Source organism: Tupaia chinensis, unplaced genomic scaffold (assembly GCF_000334495.1).
Source record: "Tupaia chinensis unplaced genomic scaffold, TupChi_1.0 Scaffold000422_1, whole genome shotgun sequence".
NCBI classification, from domain to species: domain Eukaryota; kingdom Metazoa; phylum Chordata; class Mammalia; order Scandentia; family Tupaiidae; genus Tupaia; species Tupaia belangeri.
Window position 1 is genome coordinate 1,847,832 of NW_006159927.1, and position 27,617 is coordinate 1,875,448.

A 27,617-nucleotide genomic window follows, 5' to 3' on the forward strand; every position below is an offset into this window, starting at 1 on the left:
CCACCCTACCCCACCCCCAAACCCGTCCCCACCCCGGCGTGGCCCGTGGACCTCCTCTCCGGCTTTTCTTTCTCTTGGCTTGCAAACACTTGCATATCGTGCATCCTGGTATGCTATGTAATTTTAATCTGATCACCTCGACAGCTGTATCCCTCCTTCCTACCCTGGGTTCCGGTAACTTGCTGGGTTAGGAAGTGGTTTGGGGCCTTTTTAAAGTTTAAGGAAATCACCGTGGGAATAACCTACCCACCTTTCATTCAGAGGGTCTATCCTGAACTCCCCTGTCTTTTAGAACAAGGCGTTGGGATTTCGATAGGCGACGGCGATCACCTGTAACCCATTCGGAGAATGGAAAGGGGTGTTTTCCAAAGCCTGCCGTTATCAGCGTCAAGAAGGCTAGCAGCTCAGTAAGATGAGACCAAATGATTATGAATTAAGTGGAAGAGCTAGAAACAGGAACCAGGTGGTTGCAGTCGGGGTGACTGCGAAGACTTGGATGTTAGGTAGTATGTTGTTCTAATAGAAAGGTGGTTCCAGCAGATTAAAACTGGACCTAATTTTGAGGCTTTTATTTGCAACTCCCAAAATTCTAGGTTTTGCTGCCAGCTAAGGTTGCAACTTGTTTTCCAAATACTGTTTTAGGAAGCGTCTAAAGGTCAACCAGTCAGTTTTCTTATGTGTGAGTGGAATTAAAGAAACCTAACGTTTTTGTCAAATGCTTGAAGTTGTCATAATAAAAGAAGTAAGCAGTGCAGAGATAGTGTAAGTTGGTGTGTAAGACCTAAAGCAGTTGAGAATCTAAGATTTCCTCTTAATAAGGGCCAGCAGGGTGTAGTGGTTAAGGTGCTGGACTCCCACATGGTTGACCAGTTGAAGCCCTGGGCCTGGTGGCTTTTGAAACACGTTGGACGCCATATGTAGGAGCCCAAAATCCTGAAAAAAGAATGGAAGAGAAGGGATTGCAGCATGGCCATAACCCCCTTGGGGATGATTTTCTCTCTCCCCCCCACCCCCTTCTCCTGCAAGTGCACACGCCTTTATAGCAAAAATTTCTCCAGAAAGAAAATCTTAGTAGTTCCAAGCTGGTACGAAAGGCTAATTAGAACATTGAAATCTTTTTATATAGATCTCAAGGCCTTCGAGAGGAGACTTACCGAATATATTCATTGTTTGCAACCCGCCACTGGACGTTGGAGAAGTAAGTTTCTGAATGTTTCTTAAGGGAAAAATTAACAGACAATGCTACATCTGCTTTTATGTAGAATTTCTATTAACAAGTGCTTGCTTTACTAAATTGTAAGATTTTGTTGTTGTTGTTTAGACAGTTTGTAAGTTTTATTTAATGTCATAGACAATGAGAAGAAATTTATGTATAGTAGAACATGTTCATGAGAGAGAGAGAGAGAAATAACACCCTCCACAGGGTCCAGATACACTGTGCTTCCCTTCCTCCAGCCCTCTAACCCATTAGATTTTGGGTACTTACATGCATGTCTGGCTGGCCTGTTTCAGGCTGACCAAGCCAGGGATTCAAATCACAGTCACTGTGTGGGGTCTAATTTCTCTTGAGCAGTGCATTACTGTGGTGTCATGCAGTCAGCCCCCCTTTTTTTTCTTTAAAGAAAAAATTTTTTTAAGGTTCAGGCTGTAGGCCAACGTACACTTACTGGGGCAGGGGGAGTGAGAAATCACCCCCTAGAGGGGATGGCCACAGTCCCTTCTCCTCCAGTCTCCTCTTTAGATTTTGGGCATGCACACACATGCACACATGCCTGGCGTGACTTTCAAGCTATCAGGTTTGGGACTCGAACCATGGTCAGCCATGTGGTACTCCTGCTTCCCAACCACTACACCACCTGCTGACCCCTAAAGAAAAATTTTTAAGAAAAGGACATCTAAGAATTGACCTTATAGGGCAGGGCAGCCATTAAGTACTGTGCATAGAAAGTCTGATTCCACGTGCCCAACCACCATCCCAATCCCAACACCCAACAGCTTGAAAAACATGCTTGGTTGTGTATGTGCCTGCCCCAAATCCTGATGGAATGGAGAAATGGAGGAAAAAAGATCGCGATGTGACCATGCTCCATTGGGAGTGCTTTCTCTCATCCTCTGTTATTTGAGAATCTTTTTATTTGTTTGAGTTTATAATTTATTTTTTCCATGAGAGAAGGAGACAGAGGCACCCCAACTGGGCCTTTTACCATCCTCCCAGCCTTCAAGGCTCACAGGCACAGGTGCTCATGCCTGGTACGTATGGGAGACCTGGGGACAACCCCCAGGACACAACCCCCACGACATTCCCATGTGATCTTAGCATCATGTTACTACATGTTTCCATTGCACCGGCAGGACTGGCTGAGAATCTTAGAATGTATTTGATGCTGTCCTATCTTGTAAAATGTTAATGCAATAAATGTACATTACTTTTCTGACTCATCAGTGCCTACTTCAGAAAGTTTGTGGAAAAGCAGAATTAAAAAAATAAGTTTATTTTGGTGCAGCAAAAAGATATTTTAAATCTATGCATAGTTTTTGTAGTAGGCATTCTCTATGATTCTTTGACAAACCCCTATACAAGCAACATAAGTTAGGTTAACGTACCAATCAAATAAAAGCATGTATGAGGTCCTTTCTAGTGCTTTAATTTTGCTTTTACTTTGCTTTAAAAAAAAAAAAAAAGTACCTGTGTGATACAGTCTATTCCTTTTTGAAATTTTGATTCTATTATTAAATATCTAAAATGGTTTTTTTCTGTGGTTTTTCTCTTCTAAAAGTATGTCACTAGGATCCGTAGATAATTAAGCTTTTACTGTATTTTTGCTATTCTGTGAAACTTGATCTCCACATTTGAAAAATAAATGAATTCACACTGAAAGCCAGGCATGTGTCTTTCCAGAACATTAGCAGTATTGATGAGATTTTGATGCTCCTTTATTCTCTTTTGTAATATCATTGATTTTTCATTTTTACTCATGACCTATTCAGAATTTCTAAAAGAATTCTAGCTCAGTGAGGAGAAAGAAACCTTTTCTCTTCTCAGTTCCACTGGCTGTAATTTCTACCCTGACCTTCCATAAATCTCTTAAAGAAAATCTGACACCAATTGGTGTGGTCCATGCTGACTCCACACTTCCTAACCCTGACCTTGTTTGATTCAACAGCAGGAGGTTGTCTGCACACAGAATCTTTGAGAATTTTCTGTGCATGCAAAAAGGAGTCCTGTTTGGTTTATATACATTAGAAAATGAGAGTTGCGTTTTTGTTTTTGCGTTTAGGATCTACAAAATCACTACCAAGCGTAGAGAAAGTTAGATAACACAGACCCTTGTGTTGAAGTTTACCATCTGGGTTCTTGATTACTTTGTGTTTCACTAATTTTCATAACTTCTGATTAAGAAGTAAGGGAGATAGTGACGTCCTGAGTTACACATGCAGGTTCACAATATTTAAGACACTTTCCAACGTCTTATGGCGAGTCTCCCAATATCTGAGTCGCAGTCAGTGTGTTTTCCTTTTAATAAAATGCTGCGTTTGACTGCCATTTATTAGGAACTGGTGTGATAGTGTCAAATTGAAGGGTGTACTTGCTTACTAACTTTGTGTTTTTCTTTAGTGCTTCTTATAGTGGTATCTGTCTGTACAGCTACTGGTGCTTGGAACTGGTTAATAGATCCTGAGACACAAAAGGTAGTAGTTTTGTTTTACAATACTTAATAGATCAAATGAGATAACAGATATAGCTGTGTTTTAATGGTAAATGCTGCTGATTGCTACTAGTGATATTAATCATGATATTAAAACTATGCTTTGTAATTGCTTCAGGAAAACTTTGGCTGGCTGTTGTGACTTGAATATCTTCACAAAGGAGAAGGCCCAGGAAACACTTTACTTCTCAGTTAGTTTCTGAATGTGTGTACAATTTTTACATGTGTACTTACACACCAGTTTTACTTATTTCAGTTTAACTCTGTCCTGCTTTGTATGCTTAGTGTTATCAGTTCCAGCTTTTTAATATGAGAAAGTAACATTTTCTTCTATGAGTTCTCTCTTAATATGTTTCTTCATTCCATAAAGCATTTGAGACCTCACAAGAAACACATATTATAAAATACCAAAATATAAGTGTCATAAAAAGTCAGGACTAGCTTTAAAAAAAAAAAAACAGATGCGGTCCCAACCAGAAAAGAAACTGGTCACTGGTAACATAGGCCACACGGTCCAGGGTAGTTTCCAAAATCGACTTACAAATTAGTCTCTGTGTTACCTTATCAGTGAAGTCACAGATAATTCTATGATTTTCATTGTCTGTAAGGAGAATACCTATATCCATTCCTTTAGTAAAGCTTTTCTTTCTCAACATTTATTTCTAAGAAAATTTCCTGACTGGCTCCATGGCATATTGGTTAAGGGAGCTAGATCCCACACAGTCAACCAGGGTTTGAATCCCAGTCTGGTAGCTCGAAAACCATGGTTTGTATGTGCGTGTACATGCATGCCACAAGTCCCAATGGGATGGAGAAATGGAAGAGAAGGGATTGTGGCGTGACCACATGCCATTGGGGGCTGCTTTCTCCCTCTCTGTCTTGCTTCGTCTCTCTCTCTCTCTCTCTCTGGTAAATGTGCAAACTCTCTACCAAAAGATACTTTTTAAAAATTTCTGGGGACCTGCAGTTAGCATAGTGGCTATGTCACTGGACTCCCATGTAGTCGACTACGTTTTGCGTCCCAGACCTGGTGGCTTGAAACTCACACCGGGTGTGTGTGCATGCGTGCCCAAGATCCCGAGAGGAGAACGGAGAAGAAGGAATTTGGCATGGCCATCCCCCTTGGGGGGTGATTTCTTGCTTTCTGTTTCTCTGTCTCTCTCTGTCTGGCAAGCACATGCGCCCTATAGCAAAAACCTCTCAAAAAAAAAAAAAGAAGAAATTCTGGCTAAAGTTTAATATAGAAAATACTGAGAGATCTCCCATTGGGCACTGTGCAGGAATATTCCTATATCAAATGCAATAACAGATTCCATACTGTGGTTTTCTTTTTTTAGTTGCCAGAGGGCAGGCATGTGCACTCACCAGAAAGAGGGAGAGGGAGAAAGCACCTCCCAGTGGAGTGTGGTCCTTCTGCGATTCTCTTCCCTACATGTCTTCATCCTGTCAGAATTTGGGACAGACATACACATGCACCCACTGTGTTTTTAAGCCTTGGAGCCAAGACCCGAGCATCACAGTTGACTCCCTTAACCACAGGACTTGCCAGCCCCATACTGTTATTTCTCAAAGCATATATTGAACAAAACTGATCAAAAGATTCTCAGACTTCTACCTTTCTACCACTAACTGGGCCTTGATTTTATTTATTTATTTTTAAATCATCATTAATTTTATTTATTGGTATTATTTTTAAGTTTGACCAGAGAAAGAGAACAGGAAAGTGAGAAAGCAAGCTGCCAGGTCCAGGACGTGAACTGCAGTCAGCCATATGGGACTCCAGTGCCTCAACCACCACAACACCTGTTGGTCCCATGTGCCTTAATTTTAAACTCAGGCTTTTTTTTTTTTCTCCTCTCCTAGTTAGAGAACAGTAGTCTACAATTTTTCAGTGAAGTTTTACCCCCCAGTTCAGTCTTATCTAGGTAATAACAATGCTGTGGTTTTCACTAATGTTAAAAATCCTCTCCAGCCACTGAAACTGTAGTGAAGTAAACTACTTGCAGTAGCTTTATTTATAACCTTTTAGGCTGTACAGAAAAACTTGATCGTGAGGCTTTTATCATGAGTCTGAAAGGCAGTGCAGACAGCCAGGCGTTTATTTAGCATGGCGTCTCCCTGACTATCCACAGAGACGGTCTCCAGGTAGAGATGTGAAAGACTAGGAAGCAGGGGAGGTTGGTGATGGAATTCGAGTTAATGGAGGGGTTTTATGGCAGACAGGAAACTCTCCTGTGTGTTCATTTGTAAAATCAGATCTCGAGCTGCACTTGGTACTCATCTTTAGGGGACGAGTGGAAGGAGGTTGGCAAGATTGAAAAAGGTCTGTCTTGGGAAATGAGTCTGACTTCTAATTGGGAAAAATAGAGGCTGGTCTCAGCTCATTGAGATCTTAATAAAACGCAGAATTAAATGTAACTTGAAATAGGCCCGGAACTCTGTAGTTAATAACATTTTCTAAATTAGGTGAGAATATGACTATTAGCCTAAGGGTCGGCTCTTCGTATTTCAGTATTTAACAACTCCAGACCTGACAGGTGTTTTAACCAGCCGTTGTGTTTGTAGCCGGAGTTGCAAACTCGGAAGCCAGGGGCTAGCTGGAAGAAGGCGGAGAGAGAAGGAATGTGGCGAACTAGAGAGCACATGCGTGCTCGGTCTCGGGACACCTGCCGTGGGGATGCAGTTGGTTGATGCCTTGAGGAGAGAAGGCTGGTGTGGCTGGCCTGATTAAGACGCAGACGTGAAGCTCTGGCTATGCTAACGTCACGTAGGCCACACAGTACATCCTGGCTTGTGGGAATCGAACTGTCCTCTGAGGCTTGAAGGAGACGTCTCGTTCCTCTGGAATATACCTTTCTTTGGGATCACATCTTTCTGGGAATTTCTCCCATCCTGAGTTTTCAGCCTCTCATTTTCTCGATTGACAAGTGATGCGGGCCATCTCCCGAACCCTGTACTTGTGGTGCGAGAGTGGAGCAGGGCTGTGCTTGGCTTGGTCCTCTCTTCCCCCATCTAGTTACTGATCGTTTCATCTCTTTTTTACAGATGTTTTAAGTGCTTGCTTCTCTGTCTCTTCAGTACACATTCCTGTTCCCTAGTCATGTGGCTTCAGTGCCCACTCTTGTTCCCATCGTGGATCCTGGGCTCTCACCCCTTGACTTATTCTTAAAACGGGGTTTTGTCCTGTTTTCTGCTATCATCTGATTACTCCCAGATCTGCAATTAGTCCTGTCTTTTTCTTGAATTGTAGTTCTTCATGGATAGCTAATTATTTTTTTCTGCTTAATCCTCTGGCCATCTAAATCTCAGTAGCTTCAAATCCAAACTTTTTTTTTTTTTTCTTCCCACTTTTGTGTAGAGGAGTGATGCTGGAGCCGAGTAGAGAGATGTAGGCGTTGGCCAGGTGAAGAGGGGGGTTAACAAGATTGCACGTGGGTGGACGTGCGGCGGAAACGTAGATTACACTGGACCAGGTTATAAATGGCAGAGTTTGCTCAGCACTCTCAGGAATTCTTTTTTTTTTTTTTTTTTTCTTATTTTGGCCAGAGGGCACATGCCTGTGCACAAGAGAGACACAGAAGCACCCACAGTGGGGCCCTGGGATGTTGCAGTGCTTGCCCCCTCAGTCTGGTCTGGATTCTAGATGTGTGCACGTGTGCCCAGCACGTTTTTCAAACTGTCAGAGCCAGGATTCAAACCATGATTGGCCATGTGGGACTCATCTCCCTCTTAGCACTTAACCATTATGCTGTGAAGCTGGCCCTCAAGAAAGCCTTTTAAAAGGGAAATTAGGGCTGGTAGGTGGCATAGTAGTTAAAGCACTGAGCTCCCACAGCCGACTGTGGTTTGAGTCTTGGACCTGGCGGCCTGAAAATCATACCAGGCACAAAATCTCAGGAGGAGAATGGAGAGGAATTGACTGCAGTGTGGCCATCCTCCCAGGGGGGGACCTCTCACTTTCCCTCTCACTATCTCTCTAGCGGGCCACGTGCCCTATGACAAAAACCTTCAAAACAGAATAAAAAGGAAATGAACAAGATCACATTTGATTTGTGTTTTCATTGAGTTCAGTCACCTCATCTTTATTCGACCTAGAGTTTAGAAAATATTTTAGGTAGGGTTTTTTGATTATAGGATTGAATTTATAGTGGCTCAAGCATTTGGAACAAGTAGAGGGAATAGTGCTATATCGGCTTGCTATATGGAAGATGAAAAGCTTACATTATTTGTATAGCTCACCAACATAGAGAACTGAGATTATCGATGATTCCTCATAGTATATGTGATAAAAATATGTAGATTTATGCATGAGTGAGCAGGTAGGAATCAGTATTGTTGTAAGATTTTTAACATTTTTGTATTTCAAACTCCTACAGGTGTCCTTCTTCACGTCGTTATGGAATCATCCGTTTTTCACCATTAGCTGTATCACTCTAATAGGCTTGTTCTTTGCCGGAATACACAAGAGAGTAGTTGCACCATCCATGTATCCTTTACCACACATCGAGATTTATTCTCTGAATTAAACTAAAGCACCTTCTCCATGATCTCAGTGATCATTAAAAAAAGTGAAATGAAAAAATTTTCTTTGACTACATGATTCAGTATAGCTGCTCGGTGTCGAACAGTATTAGCAGAATACAATATGTCTTGTGATGACGTAAGTATTTTTCTCATTATGAAAATCTATACCTGGGACCAGATAGAGGTGTAGCGCTAAAATATGGCACTCTGCCGGGCCGAACCATGCGTCTTCACGTCCAGAGATCTCCCCGAGTCACTACATTCACACACGGATAATCTGGGACCAGCTACATCTGGGGACAGGTTACAGCATTAGGACCCTGATGGGGGTGCTATTATTGTCTTGTTCTGTTTCTCTTTGTCTCTGTCTCATCACAGAAGAAATAAACTTTAAATAGAAAAATAGAGACCTACATGAAAGAACCAAACTATTTGGCTTTAGAAACACAGATATTAGGACCAGCAGTTAACATAATGGCTATGTCGCTGGACTCCCATGTAGTCGACCATGGTTCACGTCCCAGACCTGGTGACTTAAACTCACATCAGGTGCGTGTGCATGTGTGCCCAAGATCCCGAGAGGAGAAGAGAGGAGAAGGGATTGCGGCGTGACCATCCTCCCTGGGGGGTGATTTCTTGCTTTCTGTCTCTATGTCTCTCTCTTGTCTGTCTGGCGAGCGCATGTGCCCTATAGCAAAAACCTCTCCAAAAAGAAAGAAAAAAATCAAGGTAATGAAAAATAGAACATTTAAGAAATGAGGGGCTGGGACCAGCAGTTAGCGTAATGGCTATGTCACTGGACTCCCACGTAGTCTACCGCGGTTCCAGTCCCAGTAAACTCACGCCAGGTGCGTGTGCATGCATGCGCCCTATAGCAAAAACCTCTCCAAAAAGAAAGAAAAAAAATCAAGGTAATGAAAAATAGAACATTTAAGAAATGAGGGGCTGGGACCAGCAGTTAGCATAATGGCTATGTCACTGGACTCCCACGTAGTCTACCGCGGTTCCAGTCCCAGTAAACTCACGCCAGGTGCGTGTGCATGTGTGCCCAAGATCCTGAGAGGAGAGTGGAGGAGAAGGGATTGCGGTGTGGCCATCTCCCCTGGGGGGTGATTTCTCACTTTCTATCTCTCTGTCTGTCTGGCGAGCACACGCACCCTATAGCAAAAACCTCTCAAAAAATAAAAAAAAAAAAATAGAAATGAGGGACCAGCAGGTGGCGTGGTAGTTTAGGGCACTGGACTCCCACATGGCCGACTGTGGTTCAAGTTCCAGACCTGGCTGCTTGCTTTTTTGCTTTCCCACTCTCTCTAGCTCTGTCCGTCTCTGGTCAAATTAAAATAAAAATAAAATTAAATAAAAATAATTGAAATGGGAGGACTGGCTCCTTAGCCTGATGATTAAGGCAGCTGGAAGCTACACAGCTGACCCTGAGGTTTCAGTCTTGGACCCAGTGGCTGGAGAAGCACACCAGCTGCATGCCCAAAATCTCAACAGGAGGGAGAGAGGGAGGAGAAAGGATTGTGCATGACCATGCCACATGGAGGGTGCTTTGACCTCTCTCTGGTGAACATACAGCCCTCTAGTGAGAAAAAGAACAGGAAATGAGAACAAGTGCAGTCTTTGTAGAAGTGGAAGTATGGGTGGCCAGTAAACACAGGAGGGCAGCCTAGTTTGAATCAAGGAAATGCGAAGAAGTAAAACAGTTTTCTTTTGCTTTATGTGTCGAACTGGCAGAAGTTACATACTTTGTAACTCTAGTATTGAAGTGAAATGGGTACACCCATACACAACTGTGTTGAGAATTTAAATTGGAATAGCCATTTTTGTGTAGTAGTTTTCATTATTTTAAAACTGAACGTGGGAGCCAGCAAGAGGCATGGTGGTTAAGATGCTGGACTCCCACCTGACCAACTGTGACTCAAGTCTCAGATCCAGCTACTTAAAACTCATACCTGGTGCATGTGCATTTGTGCCCCAAATCCCAGGCAAATAGAGAAGGGATTGTGGTGTGGCCATTCCTTCTGGGGGGGGGGGGGTATTTTTCACTTTCCATCTCGCAGTCTGGTGAGTGCGCATGCCCTATGACAAAAACCTAAAAGAAAAAGGAACATGTGTACGGCTCATGACTAACTTTCTGTCAGTCTCTTTGGAGGACCATTACACATACACAAGGGAGCAAGTGAAGGCTGTTTGTTGCAACGTCCTGCACAGTAGTGACCCAGCAGGAACAGTCTGAGTTTCTCAGTGGGAGAAGTGAGATAGGCTGATGTGGCCATGCCTTAGAAAACTACAGTAAGACTGTATGTAAATGTCCAAATTGGGGCAGTTCCAAGCATAATGGTAGGCACGGGCACAGACAGCGAAATGAAAAATGTGCTCAGTTTCCTGGTTATGAAACATTTCAAACATGATGAAAGTAAAAAGAAAAAGGGACCTGCAGTTGGCGTAATGGCTGTGTCACTGGACTCCCATATAGTCAACCATAGTTCGAGTCCCAGACCCAGTGGCTTAAACTCGCACTGGGCGCATGCGTGTGCGTGCCCAAGATCCCGAGAGGAAAATGGGGAAGGGATTACAGTGTGACCATCCCCCGGGGGGGTGATTTCTCACTTTCTGTCTGTCTTTCTGGCCAGCACACATGCCCTATAGCAAAAACTTCTCAAAGGAAAAAGAAATAAAAAGAGAGATAAATGATGAAATCCCATGTACTCGTTGGCCAGGGTCAGTAATCAGCTCGTGGCCATTCTTGTTCATGTGCGCCCCACCCACACTCCTTCCCATCAGGTTATTATGAAATAGATCCAAAGTGAAGTATTCACATGCAAATACTTAGCATATTAGATATACCATTTTTATTTATTATATATGTAAATTTAAGTCCACAGAAAAGATCCGGAAGAGTTCATGTTAAGACTGGTTTCTCCTGGAGAGATGATTAGAATTTGAAGTAGAGGAACCAGCAGTTAGCGTAATGGCTATGTTGCTGGACTCCCATGTAGTCGACCACGGTTTGTGTCCCAGAGGCTTCAAACTCACGCCGGGGGCGTGTGCGTGCACGCCCAAGATCCCGAGAGGAGAATGGAGAAGGGATTGCAGCGTGATCATCCCCCCTGGGGGGTGATTTCTTGCTGTCTGTCTCTGGTGACCGCACACGCCCTATAGCAAAAATCTCTCCAAAAAAAAAAAATTGAAGTAGATTGAGGAATGACTTTGATGTACTGGACTATTTGAGGTTTTTATCATGAAATTACATTGATTTACTAGTAAAGTTAAAAATAGAAATCGAGCTGGCCAAATGATGCATTGTGCAGAAAGCCTGATTCCACATGGCTGGCCGTGGTTCAGATCCTCACTACACACTGACCACATGGACACGTAGGCCTAAAACCCTGACGGGATGGAAAAGTGGAGGGAAGGGGATTGCAGCATGACGACACCACTTTGAGCGAGCTTTCTTGCTGGTGAACACACACACACACCTGCCCTCTAAAAAATAGATGAAACCCATGGATACATAGTGGTATTAAGCAAACTGTAGGAAGGTGGGAATTAAATGAAACAGTAGCAACATGGGTGAAACCCAGAATCACGCTGAAAGCAGCAGATACAAAAGGAGGCACTTTATGTTAAATACCAGAGGCAGAACTAATCTCCCAGTAGTGGTGTGCCAGGTGGGGCGTGGAGGAACTTTCTGGGTAGTGATGTTCTATGGCTGGTAGCTATGTGGATCTGTGTCAAAAGTCAAAAAACTATGAGATTGGGGCATTTTGTTGTATATAAGTTGTCTCTGGAAAACAAGTATCAAAGGTCTGCCAAGGAATCAAGGAATTGTCAGATGTAAAATGACTTAGATATATAAATTACAGTCATCTGGAATCTTACCAACCAAAGATAATCACCACATTTCATATTTTGTTGTACATTCTCACTGACCTATTAGGAAGAGGCTGCTGATTTTTCAAACATGCTTCTTGGACCCAGTGTTAGGACTGGGGACCTGCCAGTGATTGGGAGTCACCAAGTACAGTGTCCTGGGCTTTTTCCTCTACTTGGCGCCATCTCAGCCGAGGTCGTCTTTTTAATTGCACATCGTTCCATATTATAGACATACCAAAGTTTAATCCCCTCTTGGACACGGGTGTTTTCTATTTTCCATACTCTGTGTTGTCAGTGTTCTCCACCAGAACTTAAAGCTCCAGGAAGAAAAGGGACTTGATCTAGTGGTTTAATTTGTGCAATTAAAACTTTCTTATGTTGTTAGGGCTAATTGGTGGTGTGGTGGTTAAGGCAGCTGGATCCTACATGACTTACTGCATAGTTCAAGTCCCAGACCCAGCAGCTTTAAAACCATAACCAGGCACGTGTGAGCACCTGCCCAGAATGCCTAGAGGAAGAAGGAATAGAGAAGGGATTGCATTGCAGCGTGAGCATACCCGATGGATGGGGAGTGCTTTCTCACTGTCCTCCCCAACCCATACCCAGGGAGCATGTGCACCCCTTGGTAAATATTAAAAAGCAAACTTCTGTTGGAACTGAGAAATGATTTGTTCAAATACATACTTTTATTTATGTATTGTAAACCTATTTGTTTTTTTTTTTTTTTTGAGAGATTTTCACTGTAGGGCGCGTGCGCTCGCCAGACAGACAGAGAGAGACATAGAGACAGAAAGCGAGAAATCACCCCCCAGAGGGGATGGTCACGCCGCAATCCCTTCTCCTCCATTCTCCTCTCGGGATCTTGGGGCACGCACGCACACGCGCCCAGCGTGAGTTTTAAGCCACCGGGTCCAGGACACGAACCCCGGTCGACTACGTGGGAGTTCAGCGACATAGCCATTACGCTAACTGCTGGTTCCCTAAACCTATTTGTTAAGGAACATAAATCTGTACAAGTTGTGATTTTATTGTATCCATTGGAATGATTGGCTGATTCCAGATATCTAGGGGATAGGGAATTTAAATGAGGGGGAGGGTGGGGGCGTGGTTGTTGTAAAGAAACAAAGAATTTAGAAGAAAACTCCCTACAAAGGAAACTTTGAAGATGTAACTATTGTTTAATATTGACTAAGTAGAGAAAAATGTTCTGATTCTCTGCAAATGACCATTAATCTTTATAAATAAGTGGTGTTATGTCTACTGTGTATTGAGAAAAAAATTTTTTTCTTTTTTACAGACAGGAAAACTAATTTTGAAACCCAGGCCTCACGTTCAATGACAGCACTCGTCGTCGTGGGACCTAAGACAGCCTTTCTTCAAATAAGTGATACAGCAAAAAGCCATAACGGATTCCTTTTGCAGTTGGATATGTGAAGGTCATAGCAACAACTGACAAGAAGTGTGCAATATTGACCCGGATCCTCTCGGTGGTGGTGACTCACGTGATCAGTGCTCCGGTACCTTCGATTGCCTGTGTTTCAGTATTAGTGTCACTTTAGTACTTCAGATCCTGCAGACTTGCAGATGGAGTATGTATGTATGTAACTAAGTTAAACTTAGAACCTCATTCAGTTTTTATAATGTATTTTTGCAAACTACTGTAAATAGCAAATCAATGCCAATGTTAACGAGGAAAACCGTGTGTGGACTGCGTTCTCCTGCACCAGTATTTCAGGAACATCTGCCCGCCATGCCCACAGCTCTTTCAAACTGGCTATTATGTGTGCCTTTCACTCTCTCTCTCCTCTCCTAATCGTCCTACAGGAAAAACATTGGGTTCGGCCTGGACTCATCTCCATTATGTTGTAAGAAATTACAGATGTTCTGAGACACAATTTTCGTTAAACCAAATATTGAACTCCAGCAACTATTGTGGTTCTTTCAGTTCATTGTTTTCATTTACTAAATGTACTTTCTTTTTTAAAAAATAATTTTAAGAACTCACCCCAAAGGCTTTTGAATATGCAAGTTTAGTTATGAATTATGTATCGTCTGGGAATTTGACAGTTGTCGTTTTGGATAATTGGATTTTATGCTGTGGTGGACATGCTGTTCCGCTCGTCTTGCACAGGTGTGACTGAGCATCTCCCGCCACCACCGGGATGACACGGGAGCGTGCCACAACCGAGAGCCGGCCATTCTCACTGCTCAGAGAGTGTTGACGGCATACTGTGTACGCACAATAGCCACGTGCCCCATCCCTGCCCATACAATTAAACTATCGGGATTGCTGTAAATATTTTAAAGTACTGGAGGTGCCTTTTACCTGTTTATTAGATTTTGAAAAGGTTTAAATTATTTCATGAGCAATCTTTTAAATTGTATTTATCAATCACATAAAGTGGAAAACTAACAGGACAAAACTTTTTAACAAGGCTGCCATTTAACTTAAATGTGTTCATCTTAGCTTTCACATGTGTACAATTTTACCCTTTGAACTGCAGCAATAAAACCCTCTGCTCCTAAGAAGTCTTAAGAGGGTATTCTATATATTCTGCTTTGTTTTATTTACTGTAAATTTTATAGGTGAATATGTGCATAAAAATAAATACTTTATATATAATTAGCAAGTGGGCTTTTTCTTGGGTTTATTCTAAGTCTGTAACTCTGAAAAAAATTTAAAACATAACTGTTTTTCTGGTGTAGGGCCAGTCCCATGGCATGGTGGTTAAGAGGGCCACATCTCACATGGTTGACCACCATTTGAATCCCAGCCCCGGCAGTTTAAGAAACACCAGGCAGGGAACCAGCAGTTAGTGTAATGGCTATGTCTCTGGACTCCCACGTAGTCGACCGCGGTTCGCGTCCCGGACCTTATGGCTTAAAACTCACACCGGGCGCGTGTGCATGTGTGCCCAAGATCCCAAGAGGAGAATGGAGGAGAAGGGATTGCGGCGTGACCATCCCCCCTGGGGGGTGATTTCTCGCTTTCTGTCTCTATGTCTCTGGTGAGCGCACGCGCCCTATAACGAAAAACCTCTCCAAAAAAAGAAAAAGAAACACCAGGCACACGTGTGTGTGTGTACCCAGAATTCTGACAGGCTAAAAAAATGGAGGAAAGGAATTGCGACACGACCACATACCATTAGGGGGTGCTTTCTACCTCTCTATCATCTTCTGTCTTTGGTGAGCAAACATGCCCACTCCCTAGTAAAATATAAATATGTACTGGGTCGTCGGGAAAGTCCTGACATATGTTTCTTTGTGTTTCTATGCAAAAATACATCATGCCTTTCCCGGTGACCCAGTATCAAATACAGACTAGTTCAAATGAGATACTTTAATTCTGTGTCTAGTATTTAGCAATTGTAGATACGCAGCTTCATTAGGCTACTCTGAGTGTCTTATTAACCATAGTCTAGTAACACTTGACTCTTAATCAGATAATGCAGGTTTACTCACACTGTATGTGAAGACCCATATTGGATTGCCAGTTTCCTCCAAGAATATAAAGCAGAAGAGGGATTTTATAGGCCCTTAAAAGTTTAATTCTTGGGGCCATCCAGTAAGCACAGTGGTTAAGGTGACTGAGTCCACATGGCCAACTTAATAGTTCAAGTCCCAGACCTGGCAGCTTGGAAAACAGGTGTGTGTGCGTGCGTGCCCAAGATCCTGATAGGAAAATGGAGAAGGGATTGCAGTATGGACATTCCTATTGGAGGATGCTTTTTTACTACCTCTAACCCCACACGAGCACCGTCTAGCAAAACTTTAAAATTAAAGTTTATTTCTTCTATGATAAGAGAGAGAAACAGGTCATGCCACTCTACAATTCTGCCTCATTGGCCCCAGCCAGCCAGGATTGTGGACACTGTTCAGGCTGACTGGGATTCACACCAGGGGCCTTCCCAAGTGACTCTAGTATCTCAGCAGCATCCTACATCCTATGTCACTGTGGCTGGGCCTTGAACTCTCAAGTATTTTATACAAGCTTGACTACCCTAGAAAAAGACATCTGGATGCACTTTGCATGCACTCTGCGTCCCAGAGGTTTCATAGCTTTACTTGTAGCAGAGCAGCTCATTACTGAAAAGTTCCTGCTCTAGGTGGCCCGAACATCCTCGCCACATTAGTTTCTCACCAACACCTCCACCCTCTCATCTCCCCTTTCCACGCAGTTAGGAAGTTACCAATTGCATCCAGGCCTCTAATTTTTTTTAATTATTTATTCTAACTTTATTATTTTCTAGTTTGATCAGGGAGAGACAGCGAGAAAATAGCCACTAGGTCCAGGACTCGAACCAGTTGGCTATGTGGGAGTCCAGTGCCTTTAACCACTACACCACCTGCCAGCCTCCAGGTCTCTATCATTTTTTTTTCCTTTTTTTTGGAGAGGTTTTTTTGCTATAGGGTACGTGCACTTGTTAGAGAGACAGAAAGTGAGAAATCACCCCCTGGGGAGATGGCCATGCCAGGATCCTTTCTCCTCCATTCTCCTCTCGGGATCTTGGGCACACATGTACATGCGCCCGGCGTGAGTTTAAGCCACTGGGTCTGTGACTCGAACCGCAATCGGCTACATGGGAGTCCAGCGCAGCGACACAGCCATTACGCCAACTGCTGGTCCCCAGGCCTCTAATTTTATGGGTAGGACAGTCTCAGATTTGTAAAGTGATTACTCTAGGTCCCCACAACTTACCAAAGAGAGCCAGCACCAGAAGCCGAATAACACAGATTGAAAGGGTGTGTGTGTGTGTGTGTGTGTGTGAGATGAACAACTCAAGAGCCATTATGTTATGGTTAAGAATTAGGCTCCTGGGACCAGCAATTAGTGTAATGACTGTCACTGGACTCCCATGTAGTCAACCGCGGTTCAAGTCCTGGACCCGATGGCTTAAACTCATGCTGCTGGTGGTTGAGGGCACTGGACTCCTACAGGGCCAAACATGGTTCAAGTCCCAGACCTGGCAGTTTGCTCATTTTCCCTCTCACTCTGCCTTCCTCTAGTCACATTAAAAAATAACAAGAGGGACCAGCAGACGGCATAAAGGCTATGTCACTGGACTCCCATATAGTCGACCGTGGTTCAAGTCCCAGACCCGGTGGTTTAACCTCATGCCAAGTGCTTGTGCATCTGTGCCCAAGATCCCAAGAGGAGAATGGAGGAGAAGGGATTGCAGTGTGGCCATCCCCCTGGGGATGGGTGGGGGGGGGGGGGTGATTTCTCACTTTCTATCTCTCTGTCTCTCTTTGTCTTTCTGGCAAGTGCATGTGCCCTATAGCAAAAACCTCTCCAAATAAATAAAAATGATAAATAAAGTTAAATAAAAGGAATCCTAAAAAACATGACAGATTGACATAAAAGGATTGTGAAAAAGGCCATTATTAGCCCAAAGAAAAATAACTATTGGACAAGAAGGGAATTTAGTGGTTTAATGGAGTTCTTTGTTCAGCAGCGAACAATCTTTGCATTGTAGTAATTTGGACAGTGATTGTTTAATCAAAATTCTGGTCCAAGGCCAGCCCTGTGGCTCAGCAGTTAAGGGAGTGTGATCCCCACACAGGCAACCATAGTTCGTATCTCAGGCTGGCAGCTTGAAAAACATGCTGGATACAAATACATGTGTGCCCAAAATGCTGATGGGAAGGAAGGATGGAGGAAAAGGATTGTGATGTGACCATGCCCCACTGGGGAGTGCTGTCTCTCTCTCCGTCTTTCTCTGAGGTGAGTGTATATACCCTCTGGCATTTAAAACAAACAACAAAATCTAAGAAAAGGGAAAGGCCAGCAGGTGGCATGGTGCTTAAGGCACCAGACTCGCATACGGCCAACCACAGTTTGAGTCCCAGACTTGGGACTTTGAACTTTGGAAGATTTGTCAAATATCGAAAGTGTGAAGTGTTGAAGGAGACCAAAGTTTGGGTTTTGTTTTTCTCTTTCTGTTTTTAGAGAGTGATTTTTTGCTATAGGGTCCGTGTGCTCACCAGAGGGACAGAAAGTGAGAAATCACCCCCTGGGGTGAAGGCCATGCTGCAGTGCCTTCTCCCTTCTCCTCAGGATTTTGGCCATGCACACACATGCACCCGACCTCTAGGTCTGGAACTCACACCACAGTTGACCATGTGGGAGTCCAGTGATATAGCCACCATGGCCTCAGCTGATCCCATGGAGACCAAATATTTTACCCCAGAATTTTGTATCCTAGCATGTTATTTTACATTAAAAACACTTGAAGGTCCATGGAGGACTTCCCCTCATCTAACTAGATAGGGCTAGACAGTTGTCCTCCATTGTCCACCTAAAACGTCTTTATCCAATCACAAAGAAGGAGACTGGAGGGACCAGCAGTTAGCGTAATGGCTATGTTGCTGGACTCCCAGGTAGTCGACTGGGGTTTGAGTCCTGGACCCGGTGGCTTAAACTCACGCCAGGAGCACGTGTGTGTGCCCAAGATCCCGAGAGGAGAATGGAAGAGAAGGGGTTGCAGTGTGGCCATCCTCCCTGGGGGGTGATTTTTCACTTCCTGTCTCTATCTCTCTCTGTCTTTCTGGTGCGCAGACCCCCGAGAGCGAAAAACCATCCACAAAAAAAAAAAAAAAAAAAAAAAAAAAAGACTGGAATGCATACATCTGTAGGCTTCTTTTAATATTATGTCTCTTTTGGACCCATTCAAATTCCAGAGAGTACTACTTATAAGTTAATTTCAATCTCCTGGGTCCATTTATTCCCTCCCTAATAGTTATTTATTATTCATCAAAAGAATTTTCCACATACCCCGTCTTCTGCCTTTCCTGTGAAGGACACACACACACACACACACACACACACACACACACACACCCCTACTGCCAGAGAGTATGAGCACTTGCCAGAGAGAAAGAGAATGCACCCTCCAACAGAGTATGGTCCCATACAATCCTTTTCCTCCATTTATCCATCCTCACACATGCGCACACTCCTAGCATGTTTAGTTGCTGTTATAGGGCGCATGAGCTTTCCAGAGAGACAGCAAGAAATCACACCCTCCCCACTCAGGGGAATGGCCATGCCACTATCCTGTTTCTTCCGTTCTACTCTCTGGATTTTGAATGCACACAGAGAAGTGGCCAGTGTGAGTTTCAAGATGCTGAGTCCAGGACCCAAACCACATTTGACCATGTGGGAGGCCAGTGACGCAGCAGGTTTTTGAAGCCTCCATTGTCAGAATTTCAACCATAGTCGGCCATGTGGGATCTGGCTCCCAGAGCAGTGCTCAACTGCTGGGCCACTGAGCCTGCCCTGAAGAAGGATACATAAGCAAATATGTACTCATTGAAACCAGGTAATCACACTTCTGTGATTTTTCCTACGTATGTTAAAACAATTTTATAGGGGACCAGCAGTTAGCATAATGGCTATGTCGCTGGGCTCCCATGTAGTCAGCTGCGGTTCGCATCCTGGACACAGTGGCTTAAAACTCACACCGGGCGCGTGTGCGTGCGTGCCCAAGATCCCTAGAGGAGAACGGAGGAGAAGGGATTGTGGCGTGGCCATCCCCCCTGGGGGGTGATTTCTCGCTTTCTGTCTCTCTGTCTCTCTCTCTGTCTGTCTGGCGAGCGCATGCGCCCTATAGCAAAAACCTCTCAAAAAAAAAAAAACACATTTATATGCCTATTATTATTAATCTGTCTGTTATCAGTGATTCTCAGCAAACCTCAGAGGGTGAATTCCTTTGCCCCTACCTACTTTATCAAAAATAAGATCATGGATCATTGTAAAACAACTGTTTACTTAAGACTTTAAAAAGACAAAGACTGACTTTGCCTAAGGAATTAAAGATCTAAATAAAAGGCAACACAAAGCACAGAGATCATCTTTAGGAAAACACAGAACCTTAGTTGCTTAGGCCTGTTATTTAAAAGGTAGAGAAATTCTTTCATATTTTTTTAATAAAGGGAAAAAAAAAAACTAAGCTTTAAGGAAGGCTTGTTGTTTTAACAGTTTCATACTAGTGTACTTTTGATGGTAATGCTCAGTTTTCTAGAAAAGCTCAAATAATTCTCTTCTCATTTTAACCAACTAGAACGTACATAAAATATTCTTTACAAGATTTATTTTCCCAGAGACTTTTGTCATTTGTTCTACATTTTTCTCTCACATCAGAACAACCAATTCATCTTCTTAGGTCAAACATATTTTATTTTTTTAAAATTTGCTATGGGGTACATGGACTCTCTGAAGAGAGACAGGGAGAGAGAGAGAAGGAGGGAAAGTGAGAAAGTGAGAATGATCATGCTGCAATTCGTTCTCCTCCATTTTCCTTTCAGGATTTTGGGCAGGCACATACACCTACCTGGCATGTTTTTTCTTTCTTACAAATAATATTTATTTGATGGGATCAGCATTTAGTGTAATGGCTATGTTGCTGGACTCCCATGCAGTTGGCCACGGTTCGAGTCCTGGACCCGGTGTCTTAAAACTCGCTGGGTGCGTGTGTATGCGTGCCCAAGATCCCGAGAGGAGAATGGAGAAGGGATTACAGTGTGGCCATCCACCCTGGGGGGGTGATTTCTCGCTTCCTGTCTCTCTCTCTCTCTCTCTCTGGCGAGTGCAGGTGCCCTATGGCAAAAACCTCTCCCCCCCAAAAAAATTAAAAAGCCAATATTTATTTATTGAATTCCATTTGTTATTATTTTTATTTTTTATTTGACTGGAAACCAACAAAGCAAGCCACCAGGTCTGGGACTCAACCCCCAGTCAGTGACCTCAACTACCACGCCACGTGGCTAGCCCAAACCTATTTTCTTTTTCTTAATACCCTCATATTCCATAGTACCCTTCATAAACATATCTTACTTTCTTCACAAGGTCACAAGTAAGTTCTTTGCTTAGTATTTCTATTTTTAGTTAGTGTATATTGGTTAGACCTTAATCCTTAGTGATTGTAAACCATCATTTATAATTTCTAAAATCTGGAACTGTTAGGCCAGAGGCCTGGGCAACTTGGATGTGAGGGATGGATGTCATGCCATAGTTGGCTGATACAACCCGGATCTAGTCTGTCATCAGACCTGGGCAGCATTCACATCTAACCCGATGTAGCACACAGGGCTCTACTCTGCACACGACCTCAGACCTTAACTGGCACAGACAGCAGTCTGCTCTCCCTCTAAACCGTTACCATACGTGGGCTGTTTCTACCTCTAAGACATTCCCCCTCCCTATACCCTTATAAAAATTGCTGAACCCCACCTAGGGCGCAACTTGTCTGGCCCCCTCTCTCTTTCTCTGTCAGACCTGTGAACCTCACCTGGAAGCACTCCCAATAAAGGCTCTACATTTCTATTTTCCCACGTGGTTGGCCCATTCCTTAAAGGGACCAAACAGTAGTATGGAGGTTAAGGCTCTGGATTCCACATGGCCAACTGCATGACTTGAGTCCCAAACTGGCGGCTTAAAAATCACATGGGGTGCATATGTGTGCATGCCCAAAATTCTGAGAGATGACTAGAGAAGGATTGCAGTGTAGCCATCCTTCCCTTGGGGATAATTTCTCACTTTCTCTCTCCTTCTCTTTCTTGCTTTCTGGTGAGCTCATGAGCCCTATAGCAAAAACTGGGGACATTTTTTGGGGGGGGGGCTAGAGAACATGTGCTCTCAGCAGAGAAAGACACACAGAGATAGAGAGAGCAAGGAGAAAGTACCCCATGGGAAATGGTCACACTGCAATCCCTTCTCCTCCATCTCTCCCTCCTTTTGGGATTTTGGGCACACATGCACATGTGCCCAGTGTGTTTCTCCTAGCCACCAGGTCCAGAACTTGACCTATGCGGGTCAGCCATCATGTGGGATCTGGCTGCCTTAACCAGGCCGGGGAGCCAGTCCCACAATCTTTTATGTTCATTAACAGATCCAAATATATAGATCTTTTCTATACTATATGAGATGCCAAAACATATAAACTTTATAGTTATGCTTAATGTGTTTGCATTTCAATGTGTCTAGAAATTACTCAGTAATTTACTGAATATCTATTTGCCCATTTAACCTGATCTCAACATTAAGTTACTTAAACATTTCTGAAACCAGGGCCAGCAGATGATGTAGCAATTACAACACCGGACTCCCACATGGCAGACTGTGGTTTGAGTCCTGGACCCAGTGGCTTGAAAATCATGCCAGGAGTGTGTATGTGTGTATGTGTTTTTAAGATCCAGGGAGGAGGATGGATGAGAAGGGATTGTGGTGTGGCTATGACCCCTGGGGAGTGATTTCTCACGTTCCCTCTCACTGTGTCTGTCTCTCTCTCCAATGAGCACATGTGCCCTAAAACAAAAACATCTTTAAAAAAAGAAAGAACAAAAGAAAATAAAGGAGAAAGAAAACTCAAAAGAAAGAACCAAAGAAAGAGAAAGAAAATTACCTAAAACTTAGAAATAAGGACAAAGATGATTGCATGTTTTTCTTTTGTTTTTTGTTTGTTTTTGTTTTGTAAGAATTTAATGTGTAAACAAATACAGAAAAATAAGCATAGCAAACAATTATTTTTGCTTGTTTAGCAATTTTAAAGACACTTCACCAACAAGTACTTTTTTTTCCATATAAGAGATTATCTCTGCAAAATAATGTTTATCTTCCTATGGAATAATGTCACAGTTTTAGATATTAACCAAGAAAAACAAGATTCATGTTGGTAAAGCAATCTGCAAATCCTGCCTGTTCTTGTAATTAGTGCACTTCAAAATTTTAAGAAAGATTTTCCAAAGTGGGGAAGAATACACTTAAAGGAGATGGTAGTGGGACCAGCAGATGGTATAATGGTTATGTCACTAGACTCCATGTAGTCAACCATGGTTCGAGTCCCAGACTCGGTGGCTCGAAACTCATGCCAAGGGCGTGTGTTCATGTGCATACATGCCCAAGATCCCAAGAGGAGAATGAAGGAGAAAGGATTGTGGCATGGCCATCCCCCAGAAAGTGATTTCTCATTTTCTGTCTTTCCAGTGAATACACACACTGTAGAGCAAACATCTCTTTATAAAATATATATATAGGGAACCAGCAGTTAGCGTAATGGCTATGTAGCCAGACTCCCACGTTGTCGACTGCGGTTCGCGTCCCGGACCCAGTGGCTTAAAACTCACGCCGGGCGCGTGTGCGTGCGTGCCCAAGATCCCGAGAGGAGAATGAAGGAGAAAGAATTGTGGCATGGCCATCCCCTGGAAAGTGATTTCTTGCTTTCTTATCTGATTCATGCAGTTATCCTTGTCATACAGTAAAGCAAGTAAATAGACCTGTACAGGTAAGTTTTCTATGAACTAAATGGTATCTGGCTCCAGTACTAAAGAGGTGAGAGACCTCCTTAGGCATTAATTATCAATGCCAAATGACAAATTTATTTGTCCATTATTATTGAAAACTTTGGGAGGTCTTTAAGATTGCTACTTTAAAATAGATTTTGTTTCATGGTTCTTACCTAAAATCTTAAAATATTTTGATATTCCTTTAAACAAGAAGTAATTCACATGAGGACCTAATAAAATAGGTCCTCACACCCATCTTGAATTATTTGAGGAAGTACTGCCATTCAGTGATCTTTTTCCTGAGAAAGTCATGTTATATAATGGCACAGATGGTATAAATTTTCTCCAGTGTTTCCCACAGATACAAGATGGGAAAATTAGATTACAATATATTTTAGGAGGAAAATGTTCGTTTCTCAAAACTGTTTGCAGATTAAAAAAAATAAAAACACTTTTTTTTGTTTGTTTATGTGCACATGCACTCGACAGAGAGAAAGTGAGAAAACCTCCCTAATCGGGGATGGTCACACTGCAATCCCTCCTCCATTCCTCCTCTGGGAATTCTGGGCATGCACATGTGGTCAGTGTTTCTCAAGTCGCCAGATCCAGGACTCGAACCTGAGGTCGGCCACATAGGGTCCAGCTGCCTTAACCAGCACAATGGCTGGCCCCCAGATGCTTTCTAAGCTGTAATTTTTCAGAGAGTGAAGATGAAATTTAAGAAGTGATCCTTTCTATCAGGTAAGAGAATTAATACAGATGATAAATTTTGGTCTTAATGTTTATACAGTTTTCATAGAAAATTGTTTACAAGTTGAGAAACTAAGGCACAGAAACTTAACCAAGCTCATTTTCAAAGTGGAGTTTAATAATAAAAGTGGAAACAGGATCTAGGGCTCTGATTCTCAGGTTAGAGGATAATGGCTGAAATCCTCCCAAAAGTGAAAAATATATTTTGGTAATATTAAGTCATTTTTGAAATATATAATATGGATTTCTCTAAAAATCTTTGGCATTTGTGAGAGTCTTTGGAGGCTGAGGTTTACATGGTACTGCCCCCACCCCCATGTAAAAAGGCAGGGGAGCTAGCTTTCAGTTGAACAAAAAACATGAATCCTAATTTCAAAATAACCTGAGTTCATTTGGCATGATTATATAAATTGATTGTATAGCTTTTAAGTCCCATGAAATGTAACAGAGGCTTGTACACCTCAGAGTTCATGCACATGTATTCTCCAGTGAACTTTGTACGACCGGAACTTACTCTACACTTCAAAGTGCAAACTTAAATAAGATGTCTCGCTCTAATTTTCTATAAGCCCAACTATTCAAAGATGTCAAACTTACTACATGGGACAACCATTTCACATATGGTAAGACATTAGCTTCAAGTTCAAGAATGTATAATATTGGTCCCACACGAGTCTCCTCGTACTGCTGAGATGTGAGCGGTGAAATTTACATCGCTCAGATTGGCAGTTCCCTCAGTGTGTGTTTGTAATCACAGAACCTCTCATCTCATCAATTTGTACTTGTAAGAGCTCAAGTATGTTAATGTAGCCATAATCTAGTAGTACAGACCATGCTATATGAAAGTAGAATTATTTTCAAGTTACTGTTTTTAAAGTGCTCCATGTGCTATATGAAATTAACTTTCAGATGTGTAGAAACCCATTATGTCTAGTGATAGTTTTACAAAAGACCAGCAGTTAAACAAAAATGATTTCGTCAAGTATGAATACATAGAATAAGAGATGCAAAAATTCTTTTTTTAAAGATTTATTTACTTTTATCATTCATTCATTTTATTTTAATTTGACCAGAGAGATACACAGAGAGAGACAAAGAGGGAAAGTGAGAAAGCAAGCCACCAGGTCCAGGACTCGAACCATGATCAGCCATGTGGGAGTGTCCAGCGCCTTAACCACCACACCACCTGCAGGTCCCATGAGATGCAAAAATTCTTTAGGCACATTTGAATCCAAGTAATAATAATAATAATAAAACTACTAAAGTACAAAAGAGGATTGGGAGAGGCATGTGGCGGAATGTCAGAGACTAAACTGTAAGGTAACAGAATGTAAACTCAAAGTGGTTCTGAATATCTGAGTACCAAATATTTGTCCAACAAAACAGGAACAAGAATAAAATACTTACTCAATTCTTATCGGAAGAAGAAACATAAAACATGTCTGTCCCAGAGGCTTAGAAGCTGTACCTTAAAGACATTTTTAAAGAAATTTCATGGCTAATAGGTTGCTTCATCCATGTGGTCGTCACTGTCTGCACCAAAATCATCTCTGTTATCAAAGTATGAATTAATGTAGTCATTTTCCTCTTCTTGCTCTTCTTCATCATATTCCTCTTGTTCTTCAGCGTCTTCATCCTCATCCTCATCGCCTTCTTTACTCTTATCTTTGCTTCCTTCTTTCTCCTCATTCTCCTCATCTGATTTTTCACCATCACCTTTCTTTTCCTGTTTCTTGATTCTTTTCAACATATCTGCAATATTAGTGATGGAACTTCCTTTGACTGTATTTTTTGCCTTCTGAGATTTGGGGCCTGCTTTTGTGCTTTTCCCTGGCATCATCTCTCTTGGAAGTCTTCTCCAATCTGGTATCCATTCTTCTTTGTACACCTTCATGTATCTTTTACTATACCTGTCAATATCTTGTTTTTCTTCTTGTGTTTCAATAAAATAAGGCATTCTTTTGTTTCTCTCAACTCCTGTTTCAAGGCCAGCATATATTCTTCACCTTCTCCTATTTTCAGAGACACTGCCTTATAATCTGTATCAGGAAACGACAGGGGTGGTTTCAATACTCCATCAGGTAACTTTTCCCCTCTGCTGAATCCAACCGCCTCAATATTAAAGGTGTAAGCCGCACGGCCTCTTCCTTTGTTCACAGCCATCAGAACCAGTTATACCAGAAGAGTGGGCAAATTCTGCTAAGTCTCCAGGCTAGAGCAAAACTGCAGCTGAAGTGCTGGCCGGCAGAGAAAGGGTGTGGGCAGAGCCATGTTTTTTCAAAGTCCAGTTGGTTCAGTGTCTAACAGGCCCATCAAAGGTTATTTCTCTAGGCAGTGCTGTCAGTAGCATTTTTCTACAGCTGAGTCAGAAGGGACCTAAGGTGAGGGACATTCCAAACACCTATAATAAAATGATAAAACCTGACAGACAAGAAGTAGCTGAGAGACTGGGTCTGAACCAGTCGGAATCAAGATGGCGCCAGGAACAATGGCTGCCTAACATTTAAACTCATCGTATCCTCATTGTCCTACACTGTCATGCTAGCTAACACTCCCACCTGTGCCACGACAGTTTGCAATAGCCATGACAATGACTGGAACTACTCTAAGAAGGCCAGAAAATGAGAGGAACAGTGCTTCTAGGAAACCCACTATCCCTTTCCTAAAAAAGTCATGAATAAACCTTTCCTTTCTTAGCCTGGCATTAAGCTGAGCCATCTAAGCCAGACACTCACCGAAGCTGGGGCCGCCCTGTCAGTAGGGTGGCCCTTCCATCTTTCCTATCAGGTAACAGTTCTCCCCTTCCTTTCAAGGCTTGCAACCAGTGAAGCAACAGGCAGTGGCAGCTCCCGCGGGCTAAATTGCTGCTCCTGTCCACCAGAGGAGGGAACAAAAACTGTTCACCCTACTTCCCTCATGGGGTTGTTCCACCTACGGAGTAGTTCACTCTGTACACTTGCCTTAATAAACTTGCTTTCACTCTCTCTCAAAGGCTTGTCCTTGAATTCTTTCCTGCACAAAGCCAAGGACCCTCACGCCCGAGGTAGAGACCCATCACAGTTTGAGTCTCCCCATCAACACAGTATGGAAAATGTCTTCTGTCTGTCCTGTTCAGTACAGTAGCCACTAGTCACGTATGGCCATAGAACTTTTTTTTTTTTAAGAATTTTCAAAATTTCACTTTATTTATTTTAATTTGAACAGAGAGGGAGAGAGAGAGAGAAAGAGAGAGAGAGAGAAAGCTGCCAGGTCTGGGACTCAAACCACTTGAACCACGGTCAGCCATGTGGGAGTCCAGTGCGCTCAACCACCACTAAGGGAATTTAGCACCTTAACAACCATGCCACCTGCTGGCCTCCAATTTTTTAACTTGGAGACACTGTCATGGAGCTTTTCAAATATGGCTGGTACTATTGAACTCATTTTTTTTTTCTTATTTTAATTGCCAGAGGGCATGTGAACTTGTAGAGAGAG

General features: G+C 42.7%; 1 protein-coding gene and 1 pseudogene across 1 annotated transcript in view; one reads left to right on the plus strand and one right to left on the minus strand.

Moving 5' to 3' along the window:
- The window catches only part of CNEP1R1 (CTD nuclear envelope phosphatase 1 regulatory subunit 1), a 37,809-nt gene extending 23,080 nt beyond the window's left edge, over positions 1-14,729 (plus strand). The window contains exons 2-6 of the mRNA XM_006154795.3: positions 1,127-1,198; positions 3,617-3,690; positions 8,084-8,193; positions 8,313-8,367; positions 13,408-14,729. Of these exons, the coding sequence (XP_006154857.1) occupies positions 1,127-1,198; positions 3,617-3,690; positions 8,084-8,193; positions 8,313-8,367; positions 13,408-13,449 (353 nt within the window). The 3' untranslated portion in view covers positions 13,450-14,729. The remainder of the gene's footprint in view (positions 1-1,126; positions 1,199-3,616; positions 3,691-8,083; positions 8,194-8,312; positions 8,368-13,407) is intronic.
- Positions 14,730-25,432: 10,703 nt separating this feature from the next.
- LOC102487708 (DNA-directed RNA polymerase III subunit RPC7 pseudogene) lies at positions 25,433-27,203 on the minus strand (annotated as a pseudogene).
- Between the last annotated feature and the right edge of the window lie 414 nt (positions 27,204-27,617).